The sequence below is a fragment of the Rutidosis leptorrhynchoides genome, chromosome 11 (assembly GCF_046630445.1).
Source record: "Rutidosis leptorrhynchoides isolate AG116_Rl617_1_P2 chromosome 11, CSIRO_AGI_Rlap_v1, whole genome shotgun sequence".
Taxonomy (NCBI): domain Eukaryota; kingdom Viridiplantae; phylum Streptophyta; class Magnoliopsida; order Asterales; family Asteraceae; genus Rutidosis; species Rutidosis leptorrhynchoides.
Window position 1 is genome coordinate 378541853 of NC_092343.1, and position 15736 is coordinate 378557588.

At 33.0% G+C, this 15736-nt stretch overlaps 2 protein-coding genes across 3 annotated transcripts; one reads left to right on the forward strand and one right to left on the reverse strand.

The window, feature by feature from the left end:
* The first annotated feature begins 1921 nt into the window (after positions 1–1921).
* Positions 1922–5920, forward strand: LOC139875978 (carbonic anhydrase Nec1-like). Its single transcript, XM_071863276.1, has 6 exons — positions 1922–1994; positions 2638–2855; positions 3581–3802; positions 4298–4465; positions 4850–4903; positions 5840–5920. The coding sequence occupies exons 1-6, from the start codon at positions 1922–1924 to the stop codon at positions 5918–5920; spliced, it is 816 nt and encodes a 271-aa protein (XP_071719377.1).
* An 815-nt stretch (positions 5921–6735) lies between these two features.
* Positions 6736–7822, reverse strand: LOC139876263 (aquaporin TIP1-1-like). 2 transcript variants are annotated; one of them, XM_071863565.1, is made up of 3 exons: positions 7672–7822; positions 7365–7591; positions 6736–7104 (listed from the first exon to the last, which is right to left on the reverse strand). In XM_071863565.1, exons 1-3 carry the CDS (start codon positions 7820–7822, stop codon positions 6736–6738), a joined length of 747 nt encoding a protein of 248 aa, XP_071719666.1. The 2 variants fall into 2 exon arrangements, with proteins under 2 accessions (XP_071719666.1, XP_071719665.1); XM_071863564.1 differs by having other exon boundaries at positions 7654–7822.
* Positions 7823–15736: the final 7914 nt, after the last annotated feature.

Genomic DNA, 15736 nt, shown 5'->3' on the forward strand with positions numbered 1-15736 from the left:
TATGGAAGTCAGTAGTACTCAACTTCTTTGGTCCATTCTGTGGCAAACTATTATTCGACACGGTTAATCTAAGCCATAGAAATCTTTCTTCAATTTGGAGGATATTGGGGCACTTGGTAGTTCAAATAACATGAACTTAATAACTGGCGCATCCTGTTGGAAATGGTCTGTTGGAGATGGTTCCTCCATCGACTTTTGGAATGAAGATTTGTTAAATGGGTTTTCCCGTTTTTTAAATCCTTGTTACAGAAGATTGTAGAGTGGGCATGGTGCTCAAATCTGCCAAATTTTGAAGGTTAATCGATCCCACAAGAATATGATGTATATGGCTTGCTAGGAACAAGGCTTTGTTTAACGAAAAATTCAAGTGTTAGGACAAGTATTGTGAGGAAGATCAAGGCTATGGCATTCGAATGGGCCATTGGAGCTAAACTTTGTCACTTTCACCAATTTTACGTATGGGAAACCGGGATTTGTTAACTTAGCGTTACCCTTACATACTAGTATACTAGTATTTTATCTACTCACTTTTTTTTTTGTTGGCAAAATAACGATAACATTAAACGGATCCGAAGATCAACAAGTACAAAACGATACAAAAGGATATCCAAACAAAGGCTAAAACACGACAAACAAAGTAACCTAAGTAAACGATCCCACCAACAGGGTGAAGACACACTTTACTAGTTTACTAAACTAGTCAAAACACGCCAACGAACACATAAACTAAGGGCCTTATGATATAAGATAACATGAAATCTTTCTTCAATTTGGAAGGATATTGTGGCACTTGGTAGTTCAGATAACATGAACTTGATAACTGGCGCATTCTGTTGGAAATGGTCTGTTGGAGATGGTTCCTCCATCGACTTTTGGAATGAAGATTTGTTAAATGGGTTTTCCCGTTTTTTATATCCTTGTTACAGAAGATTGTAGAGTGGGCATGGTGCTCAAATCTGCCAAATTTTGAAGGTTAATCGATCCCACAAGAATATGATGTATATGGCTTGCTAGGAACAAGGCTTTGTTTAACGAAAAATTCAAGTGTTAGGACGAGTATTGTGAGGAAGATCAAGTCTATGGCATTCGAATGGGCCATTGGAGCTAAACTTTGTCACTTTCACCAGTTTTACGTATGGGAAACCGGGATTTGTTAACTTAGCGCTACCCTTACATACTAGTATACTAGTATTTTATCTACTCACTTTTTTTTTTTGGCAAAATAACGATAACATTAAACGGATCCGAAGATCAACAAGTACAAAACGATACAAAAGGATATCCAAACAAAGGCTAAAACACGACAAACAAAGTAACCTAAGTAAACGATCCCACCAACAGGGTGAAGACACACTTTACTAGTTTACTAAACTAGTCAAAACACGACAACGAACAGATAAACTAAGGGACTTATGATATAAGAAGTATAAAGATCTTAAAGGCACCTTGATTTGTAATTTGGCTAAGCCATAGTTTTGTTGGGCTGGCCTTATTTTATACTCCGCATTCTATTCTCCTTTTTTTTTTTTTTTTTTTTTTTTTTTTTTTTTTTTTTTTGCCAAAAATCAAAAGAAAATAAAGAAACTACTTCAATTCATTATATATAGTTATCGCCAAAAGTATAGAAAATGATAAAATTTACTCCTATATATTAAAAAATAAATACAGTACTCGTAACACTAACTCACAGAAGTTAAAAGGAGGACATAGTAGTTTGTGATTCTTTTCTTTATTGTATCAACAAGTAATACCCCCCATACCTTTTTAATATTTTATATAAATAAAAATGTACACTACACTAGGCAACTACATTTTTCTTTAATTATACTAGTAAATCACCATCACCTAAGACCTCCACCCATCGCCACCGTCGCCACCGGCCACCGTCGTTGTTCCTCCACCTCCATAACCAAAGTACAAAATGCACATTGGTTTTGCAATTGGGTTTCTTCTACTGATCTTGTTTCCCATTTCAATCTTTGCCCAAGAAGTAGGTAAGTTCATGTCTTCTCTCTTTCATATCTTTGTTAGTTTTTTTTCTTAACTATTATGAATTTATATATTGTGGGTTGCTTAACTATGTGGTTAAGATAGAGTGATTAGTGACACCAAGTGTCAATAAAGATAGAAAATGTATCAATAAATGTTACCAGAAATAAAATTGGCCCCAAAAGTGTTCAAGTGTACCACAAAAAGTGGGAACTTGGCATATCCAAATTTGAAAAGCCCTTAAATGAAAATGTGACTATAAGGTTCAATTTTCACTTGAGTGAAATAATACTCTCAGTGTGTGTATAATAATGTTTGGCTGTAAATACATATGTTTCATTCGTCCCACAGTTCAATTTTAACTTTTGAAAGTATTCTTTTAATTCTGACTTTAACTTCTTTAATATAAAATACCCGATAAAAATTATACAAATGAAAATATATCTAAAAGCCGGTCTATTCATATAGTAACTTTTTTCAAATACTCTACCATATAACAACAAAAAAATGTTTAAAATCGAAGTTAAAACGGAAAATTCTCAAAAGTTAAAATGGAATACTTATTATGATACCAATGTAGTAAATGAATTGACACTAACATTATCTATTGATAGTAATAAATTGTATATGTAAACTAACTGTGTACAGAAAATGAGAGGGAATTCGACTATATCAACGGGAGTGATAAAGGGCCAAGTAAATGGGGAAATTTACACAAAGAATGGTCTGCTTGTAACAACGGAAAATTGCAGTCTCCAATTGACTTGTCAAATACTCGAGTTAATGTCATCCTCAAATCAAAGAAGTTATATAGGAACTACAAACAGAGCATCGCGAATATAACTAATCGTGGCCATGACATAGCGGTATGTGACAAATCTATTAACAATTTTTTGTCTAACAATGTATGTTAATTTAACATACATTGTTAGACAAAATTAGGTTAATTTGGTTTAAAGTCTCATTAAAATATACTTTTTATTCTTTATCGTTTTTGATTGATAGTTATATTTATATTTATATTTGTTTATACCTATTATCACGTTAGTTATTTTTCATTTCAATACTTTTATTTTTTTCGAACATGAGAACACATATAAGTCTTTTTTAACGGTGGTATTAAAGTCACTAACAAGATCATTAGCCACTCACTCAATCATATTTAGAAAGTCACGGGAAAAAACCTCAAGATACTGCACCCAAAATAAATTTCCCTTTTCATCCAATTTTTTCTATTATATAATATTGATAATGATAATTTTATATTTATTACGGAGTATTATATTAGCAATTACAGAGTAATCACTTATATTTTATTTGTTTATTATTATTAAAATAGAAAGTAGCCGTTACACCAAACGACGTGCATATATTAAAAAGTATTTCTATACCAGCTACTATTATAAGTGATCATCTCGATCTAAGAATATATTTTTTGACTCAATAATTTCACCGTTTATAAACATATATTTAAATTAAGTTTAACCGAATATATTTAACAAATAAATGATCAAGATTCAAGAGTAATAGATGTGTCGCATTGTAAAACTCGAATGATGGGTCATATGTTGATTTTATTTACGCATTTCAGATTCATTGGGAAGGCAATGCAGGTTCGATCGAAATAAATAGAACGATATACGAGTTAAAGCAAGCACATTGGCACTCACCTTCCGAGCATACTATAAATAGCAAAACGTACTCGTTGGAATTACATATGGTTCATAGGAGCACGGATCCAACGTCCAAGTACCAAATCGCGGTCATTGGCGTCCTTTACAAGATTGGAAAACCTAATCCTTTTCTCACTAAGGTAACAAAATTCCAAATTTACAAAAACTAAGGTGTTTTTGTTTTATAAGATGTTTTTAACTGAAGATTTGCTGACAATGTTTGTAAAGATGATCTGACATAAAGGTCTTTATGCTAAATAGTGAAGACTGCTTGTTTTTATGTCTGCAAAAAAACTTAATCATGCCTGAAATACTTAAAAGCATATTTCTAAGTTTGCGAGTTTACAGACAATTTTTTGTTATGTCTTCTCAGAAAAAAACAAACAGTTTACAGTAAAAACGTCTACAACTAAGATATGTATACTGAGAAATAAATAACACCTAAAAAGATGTTTTACAGCTAGTTATAAATGTGTCATATATTTTGATGAAGGTGATAGTGAAATTAGAATGAAACTATTAATGTTTGCTATTTATGTGACATTGTGATTTTGATAGTATATATAAACATATAGTATTATTTTTAGAAGGTTGAAACCAAACTGATTATGTTTTATTGATCGATATATTTACAGTTATATGAAAACATAACATCGTTGGTAAACCAAGATAATGAACACAGGCATCTAGGTGTGATTGATCCTCGAGAAATCAAAATGAGCTGCAGACGTTACTACAACTATATTGGCTCACTTACTGTTCCTCCATGTACCGAAGGTGTCGTTTGGATCATTAGCAAAAAGGTATAGTAGTAATGTGACGTGTTTTCTTTCAAACTAATCAGTAAACGGTTCAACGGATAAGGTTTTTCTAGTTAAAGCTAACCATATACGGGTAAACAGATAACGTTTTCGCAATTCAGGTTGAGTAGGAAGAGGTTTATTTTTTACTCAGATGTACGTGGTCTATCTGGATATCCTGTGACTGTTTCGACCTTTTTCTCAAGCCACCCTAAAATAATATTTCTAATAAGCTTTGAACCTAACACCTTTTGGTAGGAACTGTGGGTCCCAACCATTAGGCTCTCTCGGGATGATTAACTTATTTTCAAATTAATGCCACAAATATTTTAAGTTGGGAGTGTTAAACTGTATTGATGTTTAGGGAGTTTATTAATTATAATGCAGGTGAGGACTGTATCACTTGATCAAGTCAAACTGCTTCGAGAAGCTGTTCACGATGTAAGTACATTATGTTTTTTGCGCTTGGTAGAAAAAATACGGGTTGGGTGCCGAGTCAAATAATTTAGATCACGTCAGTGGCGGTCTAGAATTGGTGATCACTGGTGTCACCAGTTAAAACTCCAAAAGTTATTCTACTAGATGGTTAATTTCAATGGTGTCACACAAAAAAATTTACACTATCTAGTGATATCACTAATTAAAAACCCCAATAATTTTCCATTACATCGCGTATTTCAGTGGTGTCCCGTGCAACCACTCACAATACACTAGATCCGCCCTTGGATCACGTTATAGTATTTTTGTATATGTATACTAGATCAGTTACATTATGAATATGACAACAATCTATCTTGAGGTTGCCAACAATGAACTAAAGTTTGGGCTAGTTTTGACCCATTTGACATGTTTCTATATTTAACCACAGTTTTAATTATATTTGTTACATAACAAAAGCAGGGGCGAAAGTGTTAAGGGGCAAGGGGGGGCGGCCGCCCCCGGTGGATTTTTTTTTTTCAGTGTAAAAATTTTGGGTTTTTCGACTTTGCCCCCGGTGGATTTTATTTTTTGCCCTCAAACCTACATATTTTGCCCCAAAACCTTCAAATTTTGCCCCAAAATTTTCAAATTTTGCCTCAAAATATCCAACTTTTGTCCCAAAATCTTTAAATTTTATCCAAAAAAATTGCTACGGTTAAAAAAAATTTTTTTGCCCCCGGTGAAAGAAATCCTAGTTTCGCCACTGAACAAAAGTGACCCATTTTAGGTAAATGGGTCGAGATTACCTCCTCTAACATAACAATAACACTATTGTAATGATATCTTTATTCGAAAAATTATGCATAGTAGTTCAGCTAAAAAAATGAAGTACTAATATTGAATAACAGTAACATGTTTATGACTATTTAGGATACTTTTGTATGTATTACATTGCAGCATGCAGCAAAAAATGCAAGACCACTGCAACCAGATCATCATAGAGACATACAACTGATCGGTCCAGAAAAAGGAAACTAATACTACGAGGATCATCATAATTTCATATGATTCTGTATAAATGTACTCTGTATAGACCATGAGTTCTTTAACTAATATGCAGCTGCATGCATCGTTTATCAGTATATATAACTCTCGATGGTTTACCTTTTTGGTTTATAAAATTTATATTTTGGACAACAAATCTAAAATTCGACAAATAAAATTGATTTTGGACGACAAATCAAAAATTCTAATGCAAATTCTGATTTTCTGTTTACAGACTATTTAATTTTCGTTTCGAAAGCATGTGGTGGTCCTTGCACTCGGATTTACGATTAGTTCATAACAATGTTAGTGCATAATCAAAACTCGAACTACTTTTTAAAATTGTATGTGAAATGTAATTGTGTAGTTAACTTAGCCCGCTATCTGGCCCATTGGATAGTCGGCCCTAGGTTTTTAATGTTTCTTTAGAAAATAGAAAACCCACGGCCCAACGTCGTTCCATATATTGAGTAGCGCTAATGATACATTATTAGATCCAATTCAATATTATTAGATTTTAGAGTTGCAAATTTCTTTCTAAGTAAACACAATAAAATGCTTTTCAAACATTCTTCTCATTCATTTACTCGGAAAAACATTTATCCCGATAAAAAAAACAAATATACAACAGAAACATCGAAAACTTTTACAGAACATCAACTGACATGTTCAATTCACAATTCAATATCAACAAGTTACGATCCGTCTAACATACAGTCGGCCACACACAATCGAAATGTACAACGAACTATAAATCATTTTTTTACCAAAAAAATAATTTATATTTTTGAAAAGTTCTTTTTATGAACTTAGGCGGATGTGGGCAAATGATCATGAGTTTGGTTGATGAACAAGAGTTCATAGATAAGTCCAGCAAGCCCACCACCAACCAAAGGCCCAACCCAATAGATCCAGTGGTTGCACCAAGTCCAACTCACCAAAGCTGGCCCAAATGCCACAGCAGGGTTCATTGATGCACCAGTGAATGCACCGCCAGCCAAAATATTTGCACCAACAATGAAACCAATTGCAATTGGTGCAATTGTTCCCAAACTACCCTTTTTCGGGTCAACCGCGGTTGTGTAGACTGTGTACACGAGCCCGAAAGTCATTACTATCTCGAAGACCAACGCGTTTGATACTCCAACTCCTCCCGACAACGCGAATGCACCCACAACCTGAAAAATAACACCACACAATTATTTAGCAAAAATAAAAAAATATAATATAATTCCATTTCATTTTATTTTTCTAAAAGAATGTTTTTTAATTAATCATTCCACTTCATTTTAATTAAGCTATCTGAAACGTGATAGATCAAACTTTACATAAGTAGATTCAAATTAGTGGATCCCAATTCCCAATTTTTCTAACTTATTAAACAATGTTTAAATAAGAACTTAATATGAATTAAAAATAAGTGTTCAAATGATCATACCAAATCATTGGTGACAAATTTGAGTAGCAAGCAAGCAACAGTTGATCCAAGAAGCTGAGCAATAATATAAACAACACCACGTAACAAAGTAATATTACCACCAACAAACGCGCCAAAAGTAACAGCAGGGTTAACATGACCACCCGAAATATTAGCACCAATCGAAACCGCAACAAATAGTCCAAAAGCATGGGCTATAGCCGCGGCTAATAGACCAGTAGGGTTGGCTTACCAGTCGAAACCGCAACAAATAGTCCAAAAGCATGGGCTATAGCCGCGGCTAATAGACCAGTAGGGTTGGCTTCACCGTTATGAGTCAACTTACTAAAAGCCATACCTGATCCTGATCCTGCAAACACAAAAACGAGAGTTGAGATGAACTCAGCCACCCCGGCCTTGATGGTGTCGGGTTGTCTAAGCTCATCGTGGCGACCCACAGCGATTGATCGAATCGGCATGGTTATGAAGATTGGATTGAAGTATGTAGAAGGTGGGATTGAAATTTGGAGTTTATGGTTTAAACTGGTTTTCACGAATGATACAAATGAGATGATTTTATAGTGGCTTAAATGATCATTGTTTACCTGCTATAGCCGGTTCACCTGTTACAAAGTTTTCAACTATTGTTATTAATTATTTTTTATTTTATTTTATATAGGTTTTTGAATTTTCAAAGTATCATAATACAACTAACGGTTAAGGCTACTCAATGATCATATACTTTTTTATTTATTCCGATGTAGGCCATATAATAAAAAAAAAAAAAAAATACTATTATAGGCCATAAACTTTAAAAAATGTGTTAATGTAAACCAACTTAACTTGTTGACCTGATAAATAAGGTTGTTCGTTTGACTTTTTTTCGAAGCTTTGACTTCGAAATTCGGATTCATTTCTTCGATTTAAGAGCTGTAAATTTACAGATAGTTTCACGAAGAGATTTCGATCACATATGTAATTTTACATTTCGCTATAACCTCTCAGATTGATCCGGTGCTCAAATCAGGCAAGGTTTTCGATGAAGGATGAACTCGAGATCAAACTCTATGAATTTGTTATTGATTATCAGTTCTGATGATGTGCGAAACTTCGTTTGATGTTATGATTCACTAATCTGAAGTCAATTTGTTAAGAGAATCATGCTTGATCGTTTTTGTAGATTTATTTTCAAAAAAAGTATACTTTTTTTTTATTCCAATGTAAGCTATATACCCAAAATAATAATAATGTAGGTTACATACTTTCAAAAAGTGTATCAATGTAAACAAAATGTGACTTGTTTAGCCGGTAACAGGTTACCTTTTGTTTACATCGAAACACTTTTTGAAAGTATGTGATCTACATTAGTATTTTTTTGGGTACATGGCCTATATCGGGACAAAAAAAAAAGTATATAACCCTTGAGTAGCCTTAACCCTACAACTAAATCATAACACAATAACACGAAGCTTATACCTCCACTTTCATATTTACTTTTTCCACTATCATTTAGTGCATTTCTTCTAAAAATAACCCCGTATAAATTAAAATAAAAAGTTTATGTAAAGCTATCATTAAAGGCATTTTAATATAGTTAGTTGGAACAAGTAATTCTAATGGTGAAAATATTAATCCCCTGACAGAAGTTCTCTAGATTACAATTGGATGACGGATTTGACTCTCAACTGTCACACACTTCTTCACCCTCATATATTCCTTATTATATTTCATTTTAGTTACATTTATATTTATATTTCTAATTATTATTTTATTAAAACATATAACAAAACAATTATCAAAAAATTAAAATAATGTCATAAATTAAAATAACATTACATTTAAAATAAAACTAAATAGAAACATTACAATAATAATTTTAAAATACGATGTAATTAAAAAACGAGAAATTAAATAAATCATAAAACCATTCTTCGTAGTCGGAATCTTCAAACTCTGTGATCGACATATATATTTTTAAGTTTCGCCCTAGCTTACATTACCATTCGGTATTCGTCGAGAAGCAAATCAGTTGATACCAGTTGGGAGAAAAGTTTTAAACATTTTAACATCTTACACGTATAGCTTTCATCGTATAGCTTATCCATAGGTCATTTGGTAGCTTCCGCAAAATAAAAAATCTTTTGTCGAGCTTCTTCGGCCGAAAAGGGATGCCACATTTGCCGAACTCAATCTCCTTTGTCTTTTAGAACGACTCAGTGGACGACATCTTGGGTCTTCTCTGAATAGAGGCTCAAATAGACTCGAGATTAGAACGACGATTGGATTTGGGTTGTCATCCTCTAAACTTGTAAGTTAGGATTGAAAGAAATCTTGATCGATAGGTGTTTTTAGTTTGCTGGCTAAGACACCTTCAATACCTAAAAATTACATACAATCCTTTAAAATGTGGCACGCCTACTCGTAGACAAACATACATTTAGCCTATTTCTTGAAGTTCCTACGTGCATGTAACATAATATCCACAACCGATGCCCCGCTTTGTCAGCGTTCTTCAAGTTTGGAGTATAAATCAATAATCTGTTTGACATCTTTCCATTTTAATCCATTTTCCACTATTTGATCTGCTTGCGGGGCTCACTCACTAGTGCATTCTAATCTCTTCTAATGGTGCACCAAAATGAATCCCTTGAATGTTAATTTCCAATGTCTGATTTTCATAAATAGACCTCAAGCTCGGTAAAATCGCAACTTTCCACATCAATCCAAGGTTGTTTTCGATTGACTCATTTTTCGGATCTTTATGTTCTATAGATTCAGGCTGGGTTTTGTAGGGTTTATTTTGGGCTCGGCCTAAGAGGCATAAACCCTAGTTCACTTTAACCCTAGTTTTCACTTATAAATGTAGGGTTATACCCTATACAAAAGGCACCTAAAAGGTCATCCCTTGATACGGTCATGTGAAATGCTCTGCGCCTTGTACAACATTCCATACAGTTTTTATGTCTCCTGCTTTCCGCCGCTACGACCTTCTTCTCAATGATCGTCTACACGATTAACGGACTTATGTTCTAATGAACTACTAACGGCCGTCATATTGACATACTCGATGACTGTGGACATACATCTAACCACCCTCCCGAGATTATAAACAAATTTCAGTTGGGGTTATCTACGGTACTAGACCGGAGAGTTAAAATTTAATAACCTTAAACCCCCATCTTTTGCACTCAAGCGTATCTTTGCCCTAGCTGTGAAAATATATATTTGAACATATTGCTCCATCTGTGGGACCTGTTGCAATGCAATGATGAGTGCAGTATGATACTTGACAAAGTTATTATGCCGAACTAGTGACTTAATTATTAAGTCTAAACCCTAAATTACGCTAACCCTACTTTTCCCTTATAAATACAGGGTTCAACCCTACATAAAAGGCACCTAATACAAAATCCTTTGATACAATCAAGCAATATTGTAACACGCCGAATTCTGAAAAAAGTGGGGTCGCGCGGCGACCCTTAGATGTCGCGGCGCGACAGTGAGCTGGCGGGACTGTTTTGTTATTCTTTTAAAATAAAGAAGGCAAATGGGTCTTTTTGCGTGGGTGCTGGATTTTAGTCTTCATGACTGGTCCATTACTCAATCTTATCCTCATTTCACCATCCTCACACATTACCACTTAGAGAGAAAGAGGATAAGAGTTTAGAGAGAGAAAGCTTGGAAACTTGAGGAAGGAAGTTGATTCTCAAAAAAGTCCAAGTGTTAAAGTCGTTCATCTCATACTTAGCTACCTTTTGGTAGTGGTGGTAAGTCCTAACTCTGAATTTCATTTAATTTGATGTTAGGGTGAGCTTGCATGTTCTTGAGAAAACCCATCTAGCTCACAAATGGGTGTTTGAAGCTAGTTGATGGTGTTGTTGACCCTTGTTGGTAGGTTTTGGGTTGAAAAACGTTTTGGCCATGTTAGGGCTTGTAAGTTGGGTAGAATCACTAGGATTAGTGATTATGTTGGTGTTGGAACTCATGATTGGGTGCTTGAAAGCCTAATTTTGAAACGGCTTAAATTAGGGTTTGTATGTTGCTTTGGGGAAGACAAGTACTAAGTACTTGAGATTTGGTTTAGAAGGTTGTTTTAGAACCATTTTCACTAGTGTTAGTGATTATTGGTGAGTTTGGGCATGAGTTGTCCTTGAAAGTGCAATTGGGTCATAATTGCACTAAGTGTCAATTTGGGTGTTGGTAATCCACCCTAATTGTGTTATTTGTTTATGTGATAAACGGAATAGGTACGTTCCATTGAAGGATTATGGATTTGGCAAATTGCATACTTCAAGGTGTTAAGGTGAGTGTAAATATATTATATGCATATGTATGCGTAGGGTGGGTGCGGGTGTGGTAGAGTGAGTCTCGTGTGTTTGGGTTCACTTTATATGTGTGTGGGAGAGTGAACCTCGTGTGTTCGGGTTCATTTTGCTCAGGTGAGTGTTTGGGTGACCACCCTTGGGGTAGTGAATCGCGTGTGTATTCGGATTCACTATGGCACGTGAATGTTCAGACGGCTCCATTGTTGTTGTGAGGTGAATCGCGTGAGTATTCGTATTCACAATGACGCGTGAGTTTTTGGTCATTCCAGTGGTTGTGTGGATTAGGGTAGTGTATCGCGTGAGTATTCAGATCCACTATGGCGTGTGTGTGTTCGGCCATTCCCATTGTCGTTGCAATGGAGGCAGTGAATCACGTGAGTTTCCGGGTTCACTAGGGCGCGTGAGTATATTTGTTTGTGTGTGTGTGTGTGTGTGTGTGTGTGTATATATATATATATATATATATATATATATATATATATATATATATATATATATATATATATATATATATATATATAGCTAATCTTGTAGTTTTGACATGGAGGTATGTTGTGTATGGCTTGCTTAGTTATACTCGAGGTTGGTATATGTTTATTAATTGTTGTTGGTGATACGTATTCATTCTATGCATATGTATGGATATAGTATGTTTACATACACTAAGCTTTATAGCTTACCCTCTCGCTGTTTAAATTTTTATAGATTCGCAAGGTGGAGGTGGCAAGGGTAAGTATGGGGACTAGTGGACGATCACATGTTGCTTTAGAAGACATTGCTTTCAGATTTGACTTAGGATTGGGTAGTACAATCCCAATCACCATGCTCGACCTTTTGTTGTAATTAAACGAAATGGGTCGAAATTGTCATGTTCTTGTATTTATTGGTCGTTGGAGTCCCGAGGGGCGAAATACTTTGTTTGATGTTGATAATGCTAAAAACGAACATATATTTCATAGCATTATTCCTCAAGAAAGACAAGCTTTTAGTTGCAATTGTTCTATTTACAAGTGATATTCGTTTAAATAATAAAAGGTGAAGACAAAAGATAGATTCGACGAATTGAAGACGCAAACGACCAAAAAGCTCAAAAGTACAAAATACAATCAATGAGGTTCCAATTATTAATAAGAAACGTCTCAAAATTACAAGAGTACAAGATTCAAAACGCAAAGTACAAGATATTAAATTATTCGCAAGGACGTTCGAAAATCCGGAACCGGGACCAGAGTCAACTCTCAACGCTCGATGCAACGGACTAAAAATTACAAGTCAACTATGCACATAAATATAATATAATATTTAAATAATTACTAAAATTATTTATATATTATATTTATTTATATAATCGTCGGCAAACAAAGAGCCAAAGTTGAGTGAGCTGTAAAATGGAACTCCGCGACTTGCGGAGTTCGAAGACCAAATGGGTCGCGACTCGCGGAGCCCCCAATTTTGAAACAGCCTATAAAAGCAACGCAGTTCGACGAGTAAAAACATCCATAATAATCTATCTCTCTCTCAATATATACGTAAATATATATATAATTTATATTTTAATTTTAATTTTAATTTTAAATTCTAATAATAAGGGTATGTTAGCGAATGTTGTAAGGGTGTAAGTCAAAATTCTGTCCGTGTAACGCTACGCTATTTTTAATCATTGTAAGTTATGTTCAACCTTTTTAATTTAATGTCTCGTAGCTAAGTTATTATTATGCTTATTTAAAACAAAGTAATCATGATGTTGGGCTAATTACTAAAATTGGGTAATTGGGCTTTGTACCATAATTGAGGTTTGGACAAAAGAACGACACTTGTGGAAATTAGACTATGGGCTATTAATGGGCTTTATATTTGTTTAACTAAATGATAGTTTGTTAATGTTAATATAAAGATTTACAATTGGGCGTCCCTATAAATAACCATTTACACTCGATCGGACACGATGGGCGGGATATTTATATGTACGAATAATCGTTCATTTAACCGGACACGGGAATGGATTAATAGCCACTAGAATTATTAAAACAGGGGTGAAATTATGTACAAGGACACTTGGCATAATTGTTAACAAAGTATTAAAACCTTGGGTTACACTCAGTCGACATCCTGGTGTAATTATTAAACAAAGTATTAAAATCTTGTTACAGTTTAAGTCCCCAATTAGTTGGAATATTTGACTTCGGGTATAAGGATAATTTGACGAGGACACTCGCACTTTATATTTATGACTGATGGACTGTTATGGACAAAAACCAGACGGACATATTAAATAATCCAGGACAAAGGACAATTAACCCATGGGCATAAAACTAAAATCAACACGTCAAACATCATGATTACGGAAGTTTAAATAAGCATAATTCTTTTATTTCATATTTAATTTCCTTTATTTTATATTTAATTGCACTTTTAATTATCGCATTTTTATTTATTGTTATTGTATTTAATTGCACTTTTAATTATCGTACTTTTTAATTATCGCAAGTTTATTTTATCGCACTTTTATTATTCGCAATTTCATTATCGTTATTTACTTTACGCTTTAAATTAAGTCTTTTATTTATTTAATATTTTACATTTGGTTTTAACTGCGACTAAAGTTTTAAAATCGACAAACCGGTCATTAAACGGTAAAAATCCCCTTTATAATAATAATATTACTTATATATATATTTGTATTTTTATAAATTAAACTAATATAGCGTTAAGCTTTGATTAAAAGATTTTCCCTGTGGAACGAACCGGACTTACTAAAAACTACACTACTGTACGATTAGGTACACTGCCTATAAGTATTGTAGCAAGGTTTAAGTATATCCATTTTTTAAATAAATAAATATCTTGTGTAAAATTGTATCGTATTTAATAGTATTTCCTAGTAAAATTTAAGCTATTTTATATACACCTCGCAAAAACATCAAGTATTTTTGGCGCCGCTGCCGGAGAACAATCTAGCTTAAAAGCCGGAAACGCAACGCTAATTATAAAAAAAAAGATTTTTATTTTTAGTTTACTTTTATAAAAATACGTTTTTGTAAAAATAAGTTTTAAATATTCGAAAACATAGAAAAGAAAAACAAAAATATAAATATTTTTAAGAGTTTATTAAATATTTAAGTTTTATAAAGTTTCTTTATTTTTATTTTATAAAAATATAAGTTTTATTTAAATATTTTGTGTTTATTTAGAACATAAAATTAAAAACTGAAAAAAATAAATAAATAAATATATAAATCTAGTTTTAAGATTTTTATTATAAAGTATTTCTATTTTTATTTTAGTTTTTAAAACATAAGTTTTAATTTAGTTTTTATAAATATTTTATTTAAATATTTAAACAGAAAATATATAAAAAAAAGTAAAACGTCGAATTTAAATCAGCCTGTCAACTGAAATTCCAAACCCCGCGACTTGCGGTGTTTGTAGCCACGAGGCACTGCGACTCGCGGAGCCGTCTGACACGGGCCACACAGAAGCCCTAATTCACATTAATACGGATAATTATTAATTATAATTAATTTTAAACCCTAATTAGGTTTAGATTTTAATATTATTTAGTTTTATTTTTTATTTAATTTGTATTTTAGTTTATTTAGATTATTTAAATTACAAAATTAATAGTTTTATAAAATAAATAATATAAAAATAATATTTTTATAAAAATTGTACTTTTTACAACTTTTAGTATATTTTTATATTTTGTCCCTTTTTAATTGTTTTAGCGTAATTTTTGTATTTTTCGCTCGTTTTTAGTTTTAAACTTGGTTTTTGCCATAGTTATTTTTACTTCTAGATTTTTAGGCTTTGCTGTAAAATCCCTTAAGTGCTTTTTCTTTAGACTAAGATTTAGGTGCTTTAGAATTTTGCGACGCCTTTTTAAGTTTTAGTACCTTTTTAAGTTATTGCCATTTGGGATATAGTTTTACTTGTAAGCTTTAATATTTTTAGACGCCTTTTACCTATGTATCAATTATCATTCCAATTAGTAATCTCAATTTGCGATTATAATTTTAAGTTAGTGATAGTAATAAGGTTGGGTTAGTCGAGTGTTTTTAAGTTCTATAA